The 22,320-nt window shown below is 50.2% G+C and overlaps 1 protein-coding gene across 1 annotated transcript in view; it reads right to left on the bottom strand.

The window, feature by feature from the left end:
• Positions 1-22,320, bottom strand: part of Slc6a5 (solute carrier family 6 member 5) — a 55,380-nt gene that overhangs the window by 16,816 nt on the left and 16,244 nt on the right. Inside the window, exons 5-12 of the mRNA XM_048442372.3 lie at positions 19,660-19,801; positions 16,779-16,911; positions 12,051-12,185; positions 10,195-10,298; positions 7,433-7,557; positions 3,366-3,478; positions 2,364-2,495; positions 692-791 (exon numbers count right to left, since the gene is read on the bottom strand). Coding sequence (XP_048298329.2) covers positions 692-791; positions 2,364-2,495; positions 3,366-3,478; positions 7,433-7,557; positions 10,195-10,298; positions 12,051-12,185; positions 16,779-16,911; positions 19,660-19,801 — 984 coding nt within the window. The remainder of the gene's footprint in view (positions 1-691; positions 792-2,363; positions 2,496-3,365; positions 3,479-7,432; positions 7,558-10,194; positions 10,299-12,050; positions 12,186-16,778; positions 16,912-19,659; positions 19,802-22,320) is intronic.

Here is a 22,320-nt window from a genome sequence, read left to right as displayed (position 1 = left end):
ATTTGGCCTCATCCAGTGACCATTCTAAGATGTCTAGGCACAAGGGAGTCAGCAATGCCTGAACCAAACCGTACAGAGAGACCAGGATGTTCCCTGGTGTGACCTCCAGGATAAACACTTCCCCCACAAAGGGCAGAGGTGGCATCTGGTGGCTGCCATCCTTCTCTCCTTGATAACAGCTTTCCGGTGGATGGGATGCAGGTTGCCATGGTGACGGTAGATAGAGTAAACCTTTAGGGAACTGGAAGTTTCCTTGCTGAGAAAATCTGCTACTTAGATACTGTGTGGCAAGTTCCCTCGGGTGCTTATTGAGATCGGAAGGTTCTGTGATCAGGTGGCCTTTGGTACCCTGGGGCTGTGGAGAGCCACCCTTCAACTCAAGCACATGAGCCCTGACACTGCCAAGACCAAGAATAATGCCACACCAGCAAAGGAGCCCTCCCTCCTTATCTGGTCCCTGGCCACAGGCATTAACTGTGCCAGACCATACCCAGGGTCATGTGCTACAATTTCTGCCACACAATGCTAAGATTCACCACCTTTGGCTTCTTATTCAGTTTCACCCCAGTGCTGCCGAGGCAAGCTCAGAAATAGTGGTATTAAAATCCTTTAATTACGGTGAACACGCTTGCCAGGAAGGCCTTCCTCGCACTCTGGTTCTCCCTCAGCAGCAGGCAGAGTGTTCGCTTACCATACACATAGGAGATGCCAACAAGCTCAAATATGGCGATGATGACAAGGGCGTAGGAGGCAGCATAGGTGTCCACGAGCTGGAACATGTAGATTCCACCCTAGGAAAAGAGAGAAATCGCCACCATCAACTAGGACCCTGGGGCCAAGCTCCATATCCCACCATCTTCGTCCTCCTGAGGGCAGCAGGTAGGTAGGAGTCAGAAGTCCTCCATACGCAACAGCAGAAACCTACACCTCGGCTAGGTGTATAAAGTGGAGACCTGGCCAGGTTAACACAGACATCCCTCAATGGCCTCTAAGGTGATACATAGGGCAAGCACAAAAGGGCTGGTTTAATATCTTTTATTTTTCCAAGGCCAAGGTCGGCCTCTGAAGGAGCTGTGGAAGCAGCCACCTGCCTTGTGTTTGCTCTGAGCTGTCCGTGGCCACTTCTATCTGCATAGATGGGCTTGATTGACTCCCATGTGACCGTTAGCTACGGGTGTGAGTTTAGTTTAGAATCACCTACGCCGGGAGCCTCATTGAGGAATTTTCCTGACTGCCTGAACTCACTTGGGAAGACCCACCCTGAATGTGGTTGGCACCCTCTGGGAGCAGCCCAGATGGAAAAGGTCACGGAAGGAGGAGAATTCGCCCTCTGTCAGCTTGGCCGTCACTCTCCCCTCAGAGTTAATCTACCTTGTTGCCCCTGACACCTTCCCCGACATCAGCAGTAGCCTTTCTGGGCTCCCAAGGTGAACTGAGAACCAGGGGTTCTCCAGGAACACCCCCCCCCAGGTCTTCAGCACCACACTGGGACTGCTTGAGGCACAGAGCCTCGTGGACTAAACAACTCGTGGGTTCTCGGCTCTCCGGGTGTGAGAAACTCTTTTGGACTACTTTGACCACGCTTTGATTCCTACCAGTTCTGCTTTTTTAGGGAACCCTAACTAATATGCTGGACTTTCATCACACTTTCTGGACTCTCTCTCTCTCTCTCTCTCTCTCTCTCTCTCTCTCTCTCTCTCTCTCTCTTTCTGTCTTGCTCTTTAAGTCTCCCTGCTGCCGATGAGGCTTGCAGACCATTTCATTCCACTCCATATTTTATAGATTGAAGAGCTAAGGCCCAGAGGAACGAACACGAGGTCACAGAGAGAGCAAGTGCACTGTATGTCCCAAGTGTTACTATGCGATTTGCCAACATATCTAGGACTAGGGGAAAAAATTCGAGTGACATTGGTGTTTATAGACAACAAGAAATATCTTGGAGATGTGACTGATGGGTAAATCTGGACGTTCCAGCTTCCTGTGTCCTTTATGTAGGACACACCTGTCTTGTTGGCTCAAGAAGACTACGTCTCAATTATGAAGATGCTAGTGGTGTCACTGGGAGCCAAGATGACATATTTCCCTGTGTGGTCAGAAATATTTCTGAACTCATGCCAGCTATGGTGGTAGCAGTGATTTGGCTCTGGGTATGAGGTCTGAGAAATGAGACTACAGGTTGACAGTCATCACAGGGACTCCCCATCAGGCCTACGGCTGCAGCCTCTCACCGGAGTGATGGCAGACGGCCATCACACAGCTCCCGGCCGACCACCCGTCATCACAGCAGCCTCTCACCCGAGAGTGGTCGCTGGATAGTCCTCATACATCCCCAGAATAGCCGGCCACGCACGGAGAGCTCTCACCTGTGTGATCATTGGGAAGCCCATAATGAAGAAGCAGACACAGCAGCCCAGGGTGAACACAGGCTTGTGTGTGCGCAGGTACTTGGGGAACTCATCCGAAATGGAGGTCACAATGGTCTCGATGGTGGCAAACTGAAGCAGGACCAGGACAAAAGCGTGTGAGTTCAACTGACCCCATCGGAGACTTCCCGCCAAAAGTTCTTTGTGGGGTCACCGGGGAAAGCCGTGCTTGGGTTTGGTCTGATTTTGAGGGTGGCATCCCTTCTGTGGTCTAAATGGCCTTACTGGATGCCCACACAGAAAGTCAGGAGAAATCAAGCAGAATACGAGCTCCAGAAACTCCGGCTCCAGCCCCCCAACAATGCACAGCCATCCATCAGGACATTTTAGCTCCGTTTTGTATTCATGAGATGTAAATTCCTCTCCTCGAGTTCTCTGCCATTTGATCTCCCACTTGAGGGAAAATCCTCTTTGCACCCAGTGACTACACTCCGGTCGCCTGTCAGCGTGATTTGTAGCAGCTTCAGCCTCGCGGCCGTTTTCCTAAAATTGACTCCATAATGTCATCTCTCAGGCTACCCTCTAGGATTTGTCGTGGCAAAATGATGCCAACGAGGGGAGGACGCAGGCTAATGCTTGGCACAGAATACAAAAGGAGGGAATGGAGGAGAGAGGGAGGATCCTTCACGCCGTGAAATGATCACCAGAAAGGTTAAGCTGGGTGTGGTGGTGCCCGCCTGCAATCCCAGCACCCCGGAGGCTGAGGGGGGAAGCTAAAGAGTTCAAGGCTATCCTTGGCTACATAGCAGTATCTTGTCTTTAAAAAGCTATACCCAAAGTTACTGTGACTCTAGACATGTGCCTCGCCATCCCAAGACTATGCAGGAGGAACCTCCACGTAACCCACTGGCCTAAGTCTTGCTCGCAGGCTGGATCTGGGATCTCGGAAAGTAGAATCTTTAAAGGGCGTGTGGGGCAGGCATGGGAGGGACGGGGACTCACCATAGTGTCAAGTCCAAGAGTGAGAAGCATCAGGAAAAAGATGATGGCCCAGAATGGAGAGAGAGGCAGCCTGGTTAAGGCTTCTGGGTAAACCACAAATGCAATGCCTGGCCCTAGAAGGAACAAGGGAGATGGTGGTAGGCAGACCCGGCTCAAAGCTCCTCTCCCCCGAGCCCACAGGCCTTCGGTCCCTGAGGTCCTGAACTGTTACATGTTACAGTTCTTTCTCCACTATCGGTTATCTGTGCTCCTCTCTGCCAATTAGACCATGCTACCTCCCATGCAAAAACTAAGAAGCTACATTCTTTTATTTGATGAACTGGAGGTAAAGATAATTATCACCTTCTGGTAGAATTGTTGATATTGAGCCCTGAGGGGTAACTGGTAGTGTCTGGAGACTACTTTGTTTCTCACAACTGGAATGAAATGGGATAATTGCATGATCAATTTGTCAACTTGACAGGATCTAAAGTCACCGAGGGAACAACCCACTGGGCATGTCTGCGATAAAGTCCCTATGTCAGCTAACACTCATGCGTAGCACCATCCATGTGGAGGCTCTGGGCTGAAAAGGGGAAGAAAGCAAGGAGAACACAAGTGTGTGTGTGTGTGTGTGTGTGTGTGTGTGTGTGTGTGTGTGTGTGTCTGCTTCCTGCCTGCAGAGACAATGTGATCAGTTGCAGCAAGTCCTGTCCTCTGCCTTACCCACCCTGAGGGAATGCATCCCCCCAAACTGTGAGCCAGATGAACCCTCCCTCCTACAAGCTGCTTTTGTTAGGGATTTTGTAACAACAAGGAGAAAAATACAGAAAACTAGTGAAATCAGAAAGCAGAGGCCAGGGGCAATGGTTTCCTAGATACCAGATATTCTCAGGGATTGAAGGAAGGGGCGGGGGAGGATGCTGCAGAGCTTGAGTCTTCTCAGCAAGCAGGTGCCCACAGTGTCCTGCAGGGGGCCTCAGCTTCCCTGGGGCTGTCTGACAGGCAGTTGTGGGCTGTCTGGTATAGGTACTGGGAATGGAACTCTGGTCCTCTGAAAGAGCAGCAGGGGTTCTTAACTGCTGACCCATTTGTCCAGCCCACATAAAAGCACTTTTAAAAACTGGAACTTATTGGATTGTTGGTTCCTGTTGTAGTTAGAAAGAAAATGGCCCCCAAAGGGAGTCACGCTATTAGGAGATGGTGGCCTTGTTGGAGTAGGTGTGGTCTCGTTGGAGGAAGTGTGTCACTGTGGAGGTGGGCTTTAAGATTTCATATGTGCTCAAGTCACGCCCAGTGAGACAGTTCACTTCCTGTTGCCTTTGGATGAAGATGTAAAGGACTCCCAACTCCAACACCGTGTCTGCCCACATGCTGCCTTGCTTCCCACCATGACAGTAATGGACTAAACCTCTGAACTGAAAGTGAACCGTTCCAATTAAATGTTTTCCTTTATAAGAGTTGCTGCGGTCATGGTGTTTCTTCACAGTGATAGAAACCCTAATAAGATAGCTCCTAATGTTGCCTAAGACCTCAGGATATGTAAAAGATAAAACCCTGAAGGCCTCAGATAACCCCTGTCCTATACATTTATTGAACAGACTATAGAGCCAGTCCTCAAATGCTCCTGGCATGAACAAGTCTGTATTAAACTAGAGTTGAAAACAGGTCTTAAACACAGACCCAGAAAGCCATCCCAGGAATGGTTACCACCAGAAGACTTCACTGTGGTGCTTGAACACCATCCTGTCTTTGGGGTGTAACTACTTTGGAGGGGGGTTGACAACTTTGACAGACAGACCTCCCCGAGAAGGGAGTGGTCACTGCCATCAATTAACTTTATGATGGTGTCGTTTCTGACTAACGATCAGAACACAGTGGCCAGCATTCACATCAGCAACTGTCCTGTGTGTGGCTGTGCTGATATTGCTCAGCTAGGCTGGAGCGAAGCTGACCCCACACATCGTGCAGAGCCAGCCTCCTTTGGGTAAGGAGGTAAGAACTACACCTAGGAAGAACAGATATGAAGGGGTGTGAGTTGCACCCATAAAGTCTCATCGACATGACAGCCTAAACATGAGCCAAATGAGGACAAGAGACACGCCAAAGAAGATAAGGGAAGACCATGCTGCTTCAACCCTACACAAAAACTATAGGCACCTAAGGAACACTGAGAGCAGGAGAAAGAGCCTTCCCTAGGGAAGACTTTACAACTGATTATCCAGTACCAAACGATCTGCCCTGAAACATGCATTCAAGTAACATTGCACAGACTGAGCAGATATATATTTAGGAATATGTGTGTGTGTGTGTGTGTGTTTACATATACATATATATACATGTACATACATGCATGCAACAACAATTAATGAAAAAGGCTATATATCTAAAAAGGAACAAGAAGGGGTATACAGGAGGAAAGGGAAGTGGGAAATTATGTAATCATTTTGTAATCTGAAAAAAATAAAAGAAACAATAAAAATATATTACAATTTTTATATATAAAAGAATATATATGTGTCCCACAAAGAGTCTGGGACAAGGTCTCAAGACTCGAGGTCCCTCCTGGGGAATGTGCCCACTGTCTTTGCACCTGGGTTAGATGTGATCTTCTTCCTGTAAAATGGCAGACATCAACAACTACAGGAAGGGGCATTTCAGAGAGACTTGCTGGAAATTGCTGCTGCTTTTCACACGGAAGATCTGCAAATTTGTATCTGAGTGTTACTAACACCTGTCCTCCCCAGGCCTGCTGGGACAGGAGACAGCTCAGAGCAGCTCGCTTAAGTGGCCTGTGTGTCCCCAATTACTGTTTTTGGTCGGTTCATCCACTAATTCCCAACAAGATAGTTTTAAAAAAAAAAAGCAAAATGCCTCAGAAATTCTAGAAAGTGGGGCGGAAACTATCGGCCTCAATGACTGTGCTGGAAGAAATTGAGGTTATAGAACAGCTAGGGGTGGCGCAGTGCCTGAGGATAAAGCCCTCTCAGCACGTCCTGCCTCCCAGGGAGCTGGAGAATTCTCAGCCAGCAGAAAACACTGCAGAGCTCACTGATGCAGAACCAACATCTCTGGGGCTCGTGCTCTCTCCCGGGGAGAGATGATGACAGCCCTGGCATACGCTGGCACCTTAACTCCTCCAGGCTGTGTTGGCACAAAGGAAGCAATGATTAATTGTCCCCGGTGGACAGGAAGAGACCAGGTCGTCCCTCCTGAAAGGTGACCTAGAGCTTGGCTTCTCCTGTGTGCTTGCTCTGAGAACCACTGGGAGTCACTTGAAGGACAGCTGCCCGACAAGCCTGCCACCTCTGGAGGGCCTGGGGCTCATGGCTATTGCCTCTCTGCACCTGCCACACCGAAGCCAATATGCCTGGTCAGACAGCGTCCAACCAGAATGATCAACAACCCCCACAATGACAGTCCCCAGCCGCCATGACTTTGCAATATCCTCATCCTCTATAGAACCAGGCAGAGTGGAAATAAAGTTAATAAAAATCTTAACTACTCCCTCGACAAATGCTGTCCTAGAAACATAAGTTAAACGTGATGAGAGGAAAGCTCTTGCAAACTCCCAAGCACCATGCAAATGTTAGCCTCCTTTGGGCGCAGTGTAAACATTCACGCCGCACTCCCACCCCCACCCACCTGCTCACTCACTGCAGGTCTGCCATGCTAAGCAGAAAGCCTTGAGAACACACTTGACCCAACAATTAGGAAAAGTGCTTAGTAAGGTCAAGGCTCCCCGAAGTCAAGCCAGAGCTCATTAAGGATCTACAGAGCAGGTACCAGGAGCAGCAGCAGGGCTATGGGCTAACTAATGAATTCCCTACTCATGTCTAACAGGTTTAACAGGTACCGCCTGACCAGTGTGGGCTGGAGCAGGGTCAAGAGAGCAAGAAAGACAAAAGAAAAAAATAGAGGAGGAGGAAACAGGCTTAAAACAACCCCTCTCTTAGAAAGGTCAGCTGTAATGTCAGCCCTCCGTGAGCTTCCCACAGGAGCCTGTCTCAGTCATTGTCAAGATACTTGAGTACCCCAACTCCATCCATCCAAGTTCCCGACATAACGAGGTGAACGCTGCCCTGTACCTTGGTCGGCCACATTCTCAATGTTGACTTTGCGTTCGTTGGCCATGAAGCCGATGACAGAGAAGATGACGAACCCAGCAAAGATGCTGGTGGCACTGTTGGTGCAGGTCACAATCAGCGTGTCCCTGGAAGGAAGAGACCGGAGTTTGGTGACGTGAACCTCGCAAGGAGGAAGGGGTGGGGAAGGAGAAACGTGTGCCAAGTATCTGTACTCCATGAGCTTGTGGGTCCACCCATGGGCTTGTCATCCGCCCATGTATGTACATCCAAGGACAGAAGCAAGCAGTCCTGAGCCCAGATGTCCTTCTGTCAATCTGAAATGCCCCCAAAGACTCAATATCACTTTCTGAAACCGGCATCATTTCTACTGTATTCTAAATCATCACCCTTATTTTCACAGATAGAAGTGTAGCTCCCACACCTCCTCACAAGTGTTCATGAGCAGATGGAGACCATGTGAGAAAGCCACAACTGTCCAAGCGGCAGGGAATGACTGTGAGGTGCTGGTCTCTAACTCCCCAGCTGATACTTCTGTAACGCAGCCGCTATACCCAAGGCTCAGAGACCATCACAGAAGAGGGAGCGGAAAGGGCGCCAGAGCCAGAGACCCAGGATGTCTGCCATGAGACAGTCTCTTCTAATCACAAAAAGACACACTGTGAAGGGAGGTCAGGAAGGGGGTGTATTGGGAGGAGGGAGGGGGTCTGGCTAAAATACATTGTGGAACATTCTCATAGACTTAATAACGATGTTATATATTTATGATATTATAAAATTATGATGACCCCACCTAGGATCTCTGGGGGGAAGCACTAGTGCCTTTTGCTTAGGACAACTAATTCACAGCGGCTAAATGCTCACGTCTCCCCCAAATGACTATGATGAAGCTCAATCCCCAGTCAGATTACAAGGTAGGGCCTTGGAAGAATGGTACCACCCCATGAAAAGGACGATGCCTTCATGAAAGACGCTCTGAGGTGTGTGTTGCCCTGATGCTCGCCACTGGGCAGCTGCCACAAGGTGCATCTGGAGCGTGGAGGGAGACCTCACCAGACACTGACTCTTCCAGCACCTTGACCCTGGAGTTCCCAGTCTCTATAAATATGAGTGATACATTTCTATCGATTATAAAATACCCAGTGTCAAGTATTTTTGTAATAATAGGCCAAAGTAACAGCGATATTATGATAGGAGATGACCCGGCCATCACAGTAAAAAAGGAGGCGACGCAATCTTGGAGAGTTCTAAGGCAGGAGCCCAGTATGAGGAATAGAAGGGCAGTGGGTCATTGAGATGACACCCACAGTATGATGGCATCCTGGGGGTGGGTCACAGGGCTGAGAAGAGCAAGAGGAACAATGGGAAAGAGACGGCCATCACTGCCTTCATTCTAGAGCAGGGGTTCTCAACCCGTGGGTTGTGACCCCTCTGGCATACTCTAGCCCCCAAAATATTTACAGTATGATTCATAACCATAGCAAAATTATAATTATGAACTAAGAATGAAAATAATTTTATGGTTGGGGGTTCCACACTCCGTGAGGAACTGTATTAAAGGGACATAGTATTAGGAAGGTTGAGAATCACCGTTCTAGAGTCTTCTGCAGGTAGCACAGCCAGGGGTTCACCATCTGCCCTAGGCTCAAATGTAAGGCCACAGATAGATGGAGCTTTGGGCCTGCATTGAAATCTTGGATCCTGGTCTTTCTCCTCTTCCTTTCCCCCTCCCCTCGCAGTAGCGACCACTTGACAGCGTACTTCCTGTGGTAGCTCCCATGACTTATTAACCATTGCGAGGATGCTTCATGCATGACCTAAAATGACTCTGAGCAGTTCCTTTCTGCTCAGACTGCAATGGTGGCAATGATGTCACCTCCTCTTTCAGGAACTGGGAAGACAGAACGGGTGATGCCTGCAGCTCACTCAGCCTGGTACAAAGTGGATGTGAAGAAAACACCTGCCCTACCAACCCCTGAGCTTCTAAAGAGCAAGCTGGGGCAAGGGAGGGTAGTGGAACAGAAATGGAATCCACTGCATCCAGCTCTCAGCCTCTACCCTTGCTGCCAGGCCACACGGCCTCGTTTCCTGTGAGGCCCACAGCTGATGATGTCCAAACCAGCTGGCCTCAGCGGCTGCCGAGCGGTGTGACCAACACTCTTCAAATGCCTGAGTCTGGCACCTGGCCTTTAAGGAATTATGGGGTGAATTTTGTATCCTGACTCTGGCACCTTGGCCCTGAATGAAGATAGTGACTGAAGTTGCTTATTGAGTATCTACTATGTGCAACTGCATGCACCACCTCTTACCCACAAAGCATTGCGTTCTGTGCTCTGCACATGAGAAGACTGATGTCCAGAGGGTCACATCCTGCCTGCGCCTTGCATGTGCAGCACTTGGCAATGCTATCCTTAAATGCCCCCTAGCTCCATGCTGCCCCTCCCTCTTCATCAGGCTTCCTTTCCCATGAAACTCCTTGAAAAGTATTTATCAAGTGGTCAGGGACTCTACTACACATATGACTACTCCATGATTGGATATGTGAACTCCCACGGGACACAAGCAGCCACAGTGACCTCTCCAGTATTCTCCACTCAGCGCCCTGGTTGGTGGGGTCAGCTGAGATGACGGAGTCAGTGACCAGGCCGTGGTCAGGGCTCCTCCTGTGCCCTCGTGTAGCTCTAGCTCTGCCTCGCGGGCCTGTGGAGGCTCCATTGCGCTCACTTCGCGGGCCTTCTCCCTCTGGATCTCAGGCCCACATGTACCTGTAGCAGTTGTTGTGGAATTTGTTGTAAGAAGACAGAGTGATGAGCCCTCCCCAGGCAGCAGACAGGGAGAAGAAAATCTGGGTGGCAGCATCCTTCCACACCTGGAAAGAAGCGGGGAGAGTCACATCGTAAGAAAGACCAGCATGTTGCCTTCCCGAGTAAATCGGAGGTGATTAGTGGCAGGAGAGCCCTGAGCACACAGATGGAAGCTGTGCCTCTCCTGTGCCTGAAACCAGCGCAGGAGTTAGCTGGGACGTTCTAACTCCGTCTGATCGAAGCAAGGGTTGGGACCATCTATGGGCAGACTTGTACTTACATGCCCCTGCACATCAAAAAGCAGTCACACACCAAAGCGACAATCAATGGCAACAAGATATAGTCATGGATACCAAACAAAACGCCGCTTTAATTGACAGTCCTATGCTTTATGGCAATTGCCACTCAAAACCTGAGATTCCACAGGTCGCCAATCTTAGCAGAGCGGCAACGAAATGGACAGACTTCGTGGGGTCACCTTCCTCCTGAGCCTGGCTCTAGAGGGTGATTCTGGCTGGCCACCCTCACAAAGTTTCAGGTCCCTCGAGCCTTTGCACACTGGTATATATGGCATCTACAATGGACCTATGTTCATTGATTTAATTTTGTCTTGAAATTGTCCTTAAGAGGGCTGGTGAGAAGGCTTAGTAATTAAAGTCACCTGCCACAAAAACTGAGGATCAGGACTGACATGGTAGAACGAGAGAACAGACTCCTAAAATTTGTACATACACACACACACACACACACACACACACACACACACACACACACAACATACAAATAAATGTCTAATAAAAATTTTAATGTACTTGAGATAATGCGAAGGTAGATATCAAGTATGAGGCTGGCAAAGCCTACATCCGCCAGCACCCACTCTCCTTGTCCACTCAGAAACAAAGCTACGACTCATGGAAAAGCAGTCATGTGTCCATCTTCTCCCACCAGGGAGGCTCAGTGGGGAAAATCACCATGTCACTTAGTCTATGTGGAGTCTCTGCCGTCTCTACTCCTCAAGAGGAGGCATGCTTCTCTCTACCTCTCCTCTCACACCTTTCTGCTACCTGGAATGTTGGTGTGATGGCTGACGCACCGGAAGTTCTGGGGAGTCTAGTCCCTAAGGAAGGGAAAGAGAAAAGACTAGACCCTTCATCCCTCATGACATCACCGAGGGTTGAACTGGCTCTTAACCAACTACCACGGAAGCGGCGCCAACCAGTATCTTGCGTACGCTGGCCGTGTCTGGAAACTCTGTGGTACGTGCAGTCAAACTCAGTCCTTGCCAGGAGTTTTTAATGTACCTTAGGAAAGCAGAGGAGAGTCATCGGCGGTTATGCAATCACCCTTCACAGGAAGGGGGTGCTTGTATGAGTGTGCATTTTTGAGAGTGTGGTGTGCAATACACCAAACGCACAGAGGAAGTTCAAGTGTGTGCTGGTCTCACATCAGTGTGTAGGAAGTCTTCAAATGTGTCAAGGGCCTGGAAGATCAAAGATCTGCCCGTGCTCTGATTTTCCAGCCAGCAAAGCTCCACTTCCAACAAGCTATAATTCACAACAGATACGTGGCATGAGGTAGCCCAGGGCTATCAAAGGACACCGGTCTTCAACAGAGCGTACCCTACAACTCTAGCTGCAGAATCTGCTCATCAATGCCTTAGCACACCAAGATCTCCGAGACCTGAATTAGGCATGGGGATTCTCATGGGGGCAGGGAAGGCTGGCTCCTGCTCCACATTCAGGGCTGTGGCCCATCCCTGATAGTTCCCACCCCCCACCCCTGCTTCCGGTCTGCTAGAAACAGAGTAAGGGGCCCACCGTGGCATCCGTGAGCTTCTCCCACTTAGGCGTGATGAAGTACCAGATGCCAGCCCCAGCTCCAGGCAGTGTGACCCCCCGGATGAGGAGGATGACCAACACGACGTAGGGGAACGTGGCTGTGAAGTACACCACCTGGAAGAGCAGAGGGATGGAGAGGCGGGTGAGTGGGCATCCCTGAAGATGTTACCAAGGGGAGGTGACAGAGGACATGCCACCCGGGTACACGTGCCCAACAGTGAGTTCTCCCTGAGCCCTGACGGCACTGGAGAACCAGGCAAAACACTGAGGTCAAAACCAGATAGGGAAGAATGGAGAGTATTTTCCTGTCAATCAAGCCTGGGAGATGTCACCCTATACAGCTATCAACTAGTCAACAGTGTAAGAGGCCGCAGGTGAGAAGGGAGTCTTGTGCTGCGCTCACCAAAAGTCCTACCCCATCTCTGCTGGAGGGCCCAAATTTCACCATTAAAGATAAGGCCTAAAATTAGATACAGTTCTATTCAAAGGCTATCCAATTCTCTCATATTGAAGTGTGATCTTGGGCAGGCCCTTCAGGCCTCTGAACCTCAGTTCAAATAGCTGAGATAGATAGATAGATAGATAGATAGATAGATAGATAGATAGATAGATAGATAGATAGATAGACAGATAGACAGACAGATACATAGATATATAGGTCCAGAACGATTGTCCTAAGACAATACTGAGAATTATACAGGCTGCTGTGTGAAAGCCCCAGTGCAGGGCCTGACCACAAGAAAGTCATTAAATACAGCTCCGTTCCGCGGGCATTTGTGGAGGGCTTCCTGTGAGCTGGCTGCTGTGACAGACACCATCTCTACAGAGAGAAGGTACAAAGCGGAGAGGCCCCAGTGTCTGAATAGGGGCCGAGCCACCCACAGGAGGCTCGTGGGATTCCAGGGAAATATGCAGCATCTGAAGGATTCACGGAGATGGCACTCGAGCTGGGTCTCAGAGCATGAAGGTGAACTCAAAGTGTGGAGTCATGATGGGAAGAGGGAGGAGGGGAGATATAGGCAAGGCAGGACCACAAAGGGTGCTCCCCCCTCAGTACTTGGATGGCCGAAGGCCCGAGCCAAGGGTGGAGAGGGGGTAACTACAGATGCTGGAGGAGGTGGGGGCACAGGAGGCCCAGGGTGCAAACCGGTAGCTGGGGCTTTTGGAAATGGGGCAGGACTGAGGAAAGGAACATCTGGAGAAACATCAGCAGACCTCAGGGATGTGCTGAAGGAGGATAAGTTAGGAGTACTTTGTCACCTGCTAATCAAGCCTCGGTGAAGGGAGGGCTTGAGATTGAGACTTAATAGATGGGGTGGGGGGAGTGAGCTGTGCCTGCCCAGCTCCACAGTCACAGGGGCCGGATTCAAATCCTGACTCCTCCACTTCTGAGCTGGGTCACTTAGGGGAGTGGTTAGAGCTCTCTGGACATAAGTGTCAGTATTTGCAGATGGTAATATCCGCGCACTCCGCTTGGAGTGCTGGGGGAGCGTGATAGGGCAGTCAAGAGGAAGAGGACAGGGAGCCTGTCGAGGACCACGGGGTGAAGCTTCCAAACACTGAGACACCCAGGCACTCAAAGCCACGCCCTCGCTTGCTTGCTACAGACATGGAAGGAGTTGGCCGCCTCCTCCTCCCCTGCTACCATGCTAACCTGTCGCCTCTCCTCCGACCCATGGAACATCCATCGTTTCTCCCTCTGGTCCTGGAAGTGAGGTCGGGCCAGCTCCAACCCCCTCCTACATCTCCAAACTTACTTCTGTCCCCTCCCTCTAAGTCTGAAGGAAAGGAGAAGGCCTTGTACACAGGCATTCCAAAATCCAAGGACATCTGACACTTTGGGGGGGGAGGAATTAAATCACTCCACCCCAAGCTGGCCAGACTGGCCTCCCAGCTGTGAGGCGAGACTGGAAAAGGAGGCGCTACAAGGCAGGGCCTGGTCACATTCAGGTTCATTTCTTACCTCCACCAGGGAAGGAACAACTGAGGACCACCTAGGACCAATGGGAAGGGAAGCCTACCGGAGGACACAGAGAAGAGACTCTCTAGTCCCCAGGGGCCTGTGGGAGGAACCATCAGGACCCCACCTCTCACCTGGCACAGCTGAGCTAGCTGAACCAGCTGTTCCCACATGGCCACTGTAACACAGGACACTGAGACCCAGGCTAAACACAAGTCGGGGGGTTAAATATTCCATTTATGGACCAAGATCCAAACCTGAAGCCACTCCAAAGCCATCGGGTCCATTACGTGTCATTTTGTGAGCTGCCAAACCAGGAATGGGGGCTGGAGGTCAGCATGTGAGGTGTCGAGGACACAAGGCCTCAGTAGGTGCCTTGCAGGGACCTACAAGCCAGCATGAGAATCTCCTTAAATGCACACCCCAGGCACAGAGAGACCCCTTGCCCTGTCCATGGGCCTGTGTGTAGGTGGCCCAGTTCCTTGGCTCCTGGTGAATTGAGAGAGTAGCATTGGGCTTGCACGTTGGAAGTGAGCGGGGAGCAGGTAGAGACTTCCTGCACGCTGCTCGCCTGCGTCAGGTGGGCTTCCACGCATACCTGTTTCACATGCTCTGTCAGACTAACCATGAGTACTAATGAGTCATGCTTGGCAGGAGGGGCAATGACTGGCCTGACCCCTGCTGGCTTCCTCCTCACAGCAGGACCCTCACTCAGAAAGCTAATTAGGTTAGCGCTGCTGTGCTGCTTGAACTTTCTGGCAGAGTAGCCCAGGGACCAGGGGGTCTGCCTGTGACCTTTGGGCCCTATAGGCTGCTTACCCTCACCTGCGGAGTTCTACCTGCTCAAAGGTCATGTCTCCAAAAGACCACTTTGTCCCCTTAGGTCCTGCACTAGAGGAACTGAGCTCACATCACCACAGGGAAGGAGGGCATCTGTTGGCCTGGGCAGTGCTTGTGAAGTCTCATCTCACATATGAGCCCCTCAGTCCCACGTTCTGGCTCTCAAATAACTTTGATTTATGGCAGCCTAACCCAGGTCAGGATAAGAACGCGCAGTTCCTTATTCCTGGTGGCAATCTTCATTTTGAGGAAGGGAAAACAAAAGTCCCCCCTTGGTATTCGATTGGAAACCTTCCTAAGTGAAACAGGATTAGTATGCCAGGTGTCAATGACAAACTTCCTGGCTCCAGAGTGCTTTCAACTTTCTCGTCCCCAAAAGCCCACGAAATCCAGCCCAAAAGAATTAAACTCTAACCACTTGAAAGAGTCAATGTAATTCTACTCCAACAAAAGCACAGATGAATGGCGCGTAAAAGAATCTTAGAGGCCAGGTGTGACAGTGCACACTCAGAGGCAGCGCCTAGGAAGGAGACAGGGAATCTATGAGTTCAAGGCTTGTTGAACTAGAACAAGTTCCAGGACAGCCAGGACTGCGCAGTGATGCCAGGCCTCAGAAAACAAACAAACAAACAAAACAAAACAAAACAAAACAAAACAAAACCTTGCAGAATACTTATTTTAGTGCTAGATTTTTGCAAACAAGCACAATAAGGCCTTGACGCACCCTAGGATTTTCCAAAATATCAATGATAGAGCTGAGACAGGCCAGGAGACCTGGCACCCTGACGGTTCAGGCAAATGGGAACTCGTGGTTTCTTACAGAGAAACTCATGTAGATTCTAGGCTTTGCCATCCGTGTTCAAATGTCTCTGCTGCTACTTACAAACTGTGTGCCAGCGGGCAGCTAGATGAACACAGCCTGTGTGTAGAAGGGAACCAGTGGACTCGTGCGGCGGGTGCTACGAAACTGAGATACTGTGGAGCCATCAGCCATGCCCCCCACGGAGCCCTCCACAAGGTGCCTACTCTTCGGGCTTCCCCAGTGAAGCCACTGTTTCTGAGACGCCCATCAGGCATTTATAACAAAGTGAAAGGAACTAGTGTTAATGAAGTCCCGGCCGAACACCAGGCATTTTACGCGCATTCTCATCCCCTTGTGGAAATCCTACAGGGTATGGGCTACCATCCCCAGGTTAGGTAGTTGAGGATTAAGACACAGGTTCCCAAGGTTGCCTGGTGTGTCCACAGCTTGGAAGTGATCGCAGCCTTTCCAATGGACCACGGCCAGGCCACATCATCTCCATCTCTAGCCTGTGGGACAGTGGCTGAGCAGACCCTTGGCTGGTTGCTCTAAGCATCCTTATAGACGATGGAACTGCCATTCAGCTCAAGTCCAAGCCATAGGAGGCAAGGATATCGGGAAAGCACAGGCCAGCCTGGACATGGGTACATGGTCCCTTCAACATCCTCTTTTTTCCTATAGCCCTACAGTGCTCATCCTGAGTCAGTGGGGTCTTCAGGCCTCAATCCCAACTCCCACTTTACAGATTGGAAAACTGATCTTAGAGGATATATGGGCCCTGATAGTTCCTTCAGCAAGTGCTCAAACAGAACAGTGTTGGAAGTAAAACACCCTAAACTCAATCTCCCAACTCAACAACTTTCACCTTCAAACTGAGTACATAGAAGTCCTCTGAAATAGCCAAGATGAGAAAATTGGCTTTTTGTTTGTTGGGGGGAGGAAATAAAAGAGTAAATCCAAAGCTCTGCGGAGCGTCACATCTCAAGCAGAGACATTACAAAACCCCAGGGGCTTGGAAGGCCATGGGAGGAGAGACCTTGTCTCAAAAAATAGGCAAAAGAGGAGGAGGGGAAGGAAGCGAGCTCAGATAAAGCCAAGTTCTTACTTTTCCTGACGTCTTAATTCCTTTCGCCAGCGATGCGTACACAATCACCCAAGCCAGAAAGAGGCAGAAGGCCAAGGGCCACCTGATCTCACCCGGGTATTCAATCCCTGCAGAAATCTTCAACACAAAGTACCTAAGGGTCAAATAGAAATGGAAGAAGAAAAGGAATGGGAGGGAAGGAGGGAGGAGAAAAGAGAGGAAGGGAGGGAGGGAAGGAGGAAGGGAGAGAAGGAGAGAGGGGGAAGAAGGGAAGAAGTGGACAGAAAGTGAGGATCTGCAAGCTTCAGCCTCCCATCAGAGCATCAGAACCAGGTTTAAACACATCCAGCGCCACCCACAGCCTCCAGGAACCTCGTCAGACAGACTAGAAGGATGGGCAGGCCTGGCTCTTGCCCCCAGCTGGCTACCGAGCACTTCTGATCCCTTTAACTGTGAGCTGGGAGGCCACATGTGGCCAGTACGTGGATTTTTGTGCAGACAGTTGGCATAACATCTGGAGTTGCCACACAGAAAGCACAGCAGAAGGGCTGGGGGCATTGGCTGTGTTAGGGCGCTTGTCTAGCGTGCACGAAGCCCTGGGTTTGACCCACGTGCCTGCAACCTCAGCACTCGGGAGGTGGAGGCAGGAGGAACAGGAATTTAAGGTCATCCTTAGCTATATAACAAGTTCAGACCTGGTCTGGGCTACATGAACCCCTCTCTCCAAATACAAAAATGGAAGATGCACAATAGAAATTCTGAACCGGGGACTGGGGGGGACTGGGGAGGGTGCTCAGTGGTTAAGAGTGCTGACTCCACAATCCTGAGGTCAGGAATCAGGACCCCAGTCCCCATGTGACGAGCCCAGCAGTCCACAAACACTCAAAACTCCAGGCTTTAGTATCCATATAGGCCGACACTTACACAGTCTCTCATGTTCACACACACACACACACACACACACACACACACACACACACACACACGTTGAAAAGAAGAAGAAAGTCTGAAGAGCGGAGAATGGTGCCAGGCTTTTCTGTGCCGTCCGCTCTTCACGAGTGAGCATCCAGGCAGCTCTGTACTTCCCAGCTTTAGAAACGAGCAATGGTAGACCACAGGGACTCAAAACGCACCTCTGCATTATTGTCCAAGTTGTTCTAAACAGGCTGCAAGGCTGCCGTTGACTGAAATATGAAGACACTCACTAGAGCGTGCTGGCCTGGTACACAGGCAGTCCTGGTTTGAATCCCCAGCACGGTATAAACAGGTCATGATGCTGCGTGCCTGTCATCCCAGCACTTGGGAGACGGAGGATTTAGGGTGCAAAGTTACTTCAGTGAACCAGGAGTGGGTCACTGGAGACCCCAGCAGCACTGGCTCATATCACCTCAAAACAGATCAGGTAGAGCCGGGCACCCTGGCGTCCTGGCAGCTGGCAGGCACCCCTTTAGCTTGCCTCAGCCCACCATTCTCCACTGCCTTGTTATTCCATTCATTCACCGTCCTGCCCACACCAGACCACAGCTGCACTCAGGATAATGAAGAAGCAGAACAAACCCCATTTTGAGAAAGAACTCCATTTTAGACAGGACCTAACCAGGGGGTGAATGCAGCCCAGAAAAGGCATAAACATTCCCAAGAAACTGTGCCAGCCCTGGTCAAAGTGACCAAGCAGGGTGTCCAAACAAGATCTGCTTGCTTCAAACATTCTTGTAGATAGCTGATTAATGACTGCTTAGAAATTCTTGTCTGCTGACAGTCACTGTTTTAAAATTCCCCTCTACCCCAACCAATAAATTCAAAACTTGCATACTTTACCCAATCCCAAAATGTCAAGGCTTCTGCCACCCTGCTTGCAGTTTCCCCCTTTAAAGTCCCCTACTGTGAAGTCTCGGGGCCATTCTCCCCCACCCACTGCTATGGTGTGTGTCTGAATAAGGTCTGGTCCAAGTTAGGTAACTTGTAAACAAACCCCAGTGTGTTTGCATCGGATACTGGCTCTGTGGTGGTTTTGGGGGGATTCCGTGTGAGGTGGGCATAACAATCTCAGCTTAGCTGGATGGCACTGTGCTCCTCTCCAGGAAGTTTACATACCCTCCTCCACAAACCTTTCAGCAAGTACACTTCCCAGCTAAGGGGCTTCTAGTAACCCTGAACCCCATTTTCAACATTAACAATACTCACAGAGAAAGGACAAAATGCAGCCAGACATGGGGCCTCATGCCTGTAGGCCCAGCCTCAGAAAGGCTGAGGCAAGAGAATGCCTGTGAGTCCCAAACCGGCCAGGGCTACAGAGAGAGTCCCTTTCTGGAAAGAAGTGTAGCAAGGGCAAAGGAAAGGAAGGAAAGAAGGGATGGGAGATGGAAGAAGGAAGTAAGGGGGAAAGGGGGTGGAGGAAGGGGGAGGTGGAAGAGAGGGAGAAAAGGAAAGGCAGGAAGGAGAGAGGGAGGAAGAATAAGAAGGATGGAAGGAGGGAGAGAAAAAGGGAGGGAGGAAGGAAAAACTGTTTCCTCATTTAAACTAAAGCCTTAGCCTGGCTTGTTTTCTTATTTTGACTTCTCTCCCCTGGAGGTCAAGTGGGGGAGGCAGAAGTCTGCTTTGATGGATGAGTCAAGGTTAGAACTCTTCTCTCGTCAGCACGCGAATTGCTATGGTACCCATCTTGTTCGTATCTGCCGTCATTCGGCCACCCCTCATTTCCAGGCCCAAGTGCACAGCTAATGGCTTTTGGAAGCCCAACCAGGACACAGTCTCTCTCTCTCTCTCTCTCTCTCTCTCTCTCTCTCTCTCTCTCTCTCTCTCTCTCTCTCTCTCTGCTCACTGGCATCAGGAGGGTGCAGAAGGAGGACACCCACCCCTCCCATCTCACAGGTCTGGTCTGGAAATCATCCTCTAGGCTTACTTGAAGTACTCCTCGCTCCCGCTGACGAATGTCTTATTGGCCTGGCTGGTGAAGTTAACCATTGTCAAGTTCGGATAGGCAGTCATACAGAAAGTTGAGTTCTTGATCTGTATTTTGGGATGGTCACTGATAACACAGGAATCTGTTCAGGAGAGAGCGGAGCGGAAACAATGAGGTAGGTATGGAGAATACACAGGGTCTCCCTCTGCCTACTTGTGGACAGAAGCCAGACCCCAAGCATTGGGGAGCAGTGGGGAAATATCAGCAGAGTACAGGTCTCACCCCACACCCCAGCAGCACAATACCTTCTGCTAATAACTAAAACCCACATTCACATAACACCGGGATCTTTAAAATGAGAAAATGGGGCTTTAATCCCAGCACTCAGGAGGCAGGCAGATCTTTGTGAGGTCCAGGCTAGCCTTGTCTACATAGCAAGTTCCAGGCCGACCAAGGCAATACAGTAAGACCCTGTCCCCAAAACATTACGTAATTAAGTAAATTTTTAGGTGAAGATGGGTTTTGAAAAGATCAATAACTCTACTGAGTCCCATAGGTAGTGAGTAAGAGATCAAAACTCAAACCCAGATTCTTAGGACACTATAGAAGACAAGGGGATTATGCAAATGAACTTCAGCAGAGAGGCAAATGTGCCAGACAAAGCTCCTTATGAGGAGGGTTCCAAGACAGGGTTTCTCCGCGTAGCCCTGGCTGCCTGGAACTTGTTTTGTAGAACAGGCTGGTCGTGAACTCACAGAGCTGAGCCTTTCTCTGCTTCTGGTGCGGGAGAATTATCTGTATTCTGTCAATCATGTATTTTAATAAAACGCTGATTGGCCAGGCAGGAAGTATAGGCGGGTCAACCAGACAGGAAGTAGAGGTGGGGCAATGAGAACAGGAGAAGGCTAGGAAGGAGGAAGCCCATTCCTCCATTCCTGCCCAGACCACAGAGAAGCAAGATATAACCTGCCCCACTGGAAAAGGTACTGAGCCACATGGCTAACATAGATGAGAATAATGGGTTAATATAAGCTATAAAAGTTAACAAGAAGCCAGAGCTAATGGGTCAATCAGTTTATAATCTTATGGAGTCCTGTGTGTGATTTTCTTTGGAGCTTGCCGGCTGTGGAGTACCAGGCAGGACAGATACACCAACAAGCCGGACCCTCATGTTACACTGCTTCTATGTGCTCAGATTAAAGGTGTGCCGCCGCCACCACCAGCAGGCTTAGCTCCTTCTTAAGTGCTATCTATCACTACAGAAGGCTTGATAGCAAGTGCTCACTCTGCCTGGAGCAGGAGCACTACCCTGTAATCACAGCAGCGTCAAACAGAGGCAGGAGGATCAAGGGTGCTGGGATACAGCTCAGCTGGTATACTGTCAATCATTGAACAGGATACTCCAGGTTTAATGCCCAGCACCATGGGAAACCAGGCGCCACGGCTCACACCTGCAATCCCAACACTGGGCAGGCGGATGCAAAAACGGTCAGAGTTCAAAGTCATACTCAGCCTCACAGCAAGTTCTAGGGCGTCCTGGATGAGATTCTGGGTCAAACAGAGCACAATCCTAAGGCTCACTTTAAAAGCCCACATCGCCCTAGAGACAGCTCACAGTAGGTACTCTGAGAACCTAGGCCGCCACCCTCGCCTGAGTTAGCAGACATGGTGACCGCACTGTGTGCTAAAGAGCCTTCAGCCAGACCTAACAGCGCGTCTCAGAGAATTTGATCATCACGGGACATACGATGACATCCAGAAACCTTTTTAACTTTTGCATCTGAGAAGCTGGGCACCATTGGCATCAAGTGCATAGAGACCAAAGATGCTACTGACTGGACAATGCACCAGTCAGTTCTCCCACAACAAAGAAATATCTGATCAAAAATATTTGTCAGAATATTTTGTCAGAAGCCTGGAGTCTGGGAAGGCCTGGGCTAAGGAGAGAAAATCAATCAGGCAAGTGTCGGCATGCCAGGCACCATGCTGGACCCAGCTCAAGAAGTCTTCCGTGGAGCCGGCAAGCATAGATTATTTTTTTCTTCACCTGCATCAGGAAGAAGCTAGGATCTTCTTCTTCTTCTTCTCACAGTGTGTTTCTAGCAGCGTCATAAAGAGACACACAGCCGGGGGTTAGCTCAGCGGTAAAGCGCTAACCTAGCAAACCTAAGGCCCAGGTTCCATTCCCAGCACCACAGAAAGGAACATGTGCATACACATGGACTGATATTTTACATAAAGAGCCCACAGGACTCCATAAAGGCACAACTGGCACTGTGCTGTGAGGGCAGGACTGCGTCTCAGGGCTGTCTGAAATACTGTGTCCACGGCCCTCAGCCTGAGATCACCCCCTCTAGTCCTGGAGTCAGCTGGCACCCAGAACTGCAGCCACGTGCCAAGGTGGCTAGTCCTGCCTGGAAGGACAAAGCACTCACCCCTTGTAAGGCTCACTTTGATCTAGCTCACCCTGAAGTACACAGCAGGGGTCACGAACTCGAGTACCTAGAGAGTCCTGGGGGAAGCTCAAGGAGAAAGGCATAAATGGGGGGGTGACCTGGAGCAGGTAACAAGAGTGTCCCACCAATCCACATGGACCTTTTCCCGATGTGCTAGCTCGGACACAGAAAGCCAGCCTGCGTGCAGTCTGCCCAAACTGTGAGG

The sequence above is a fragment of the Myodes glareolus genome, chromosome 24, assembly GCF_982192425.1.
Source record: "Myodes glareolus chromosome 24, mMyoGla1.1, whole genome shotgun sequence".
NCBI classification, from domain to species: Eukaryota; Metazoa; Chordata; class Mammalia; order Rodentia; family Cricetidae; genus Myodes; species Myodes glareolus.
This window is presented reverse-complemented; position numbering and strand designations above follow the sequence as displayed.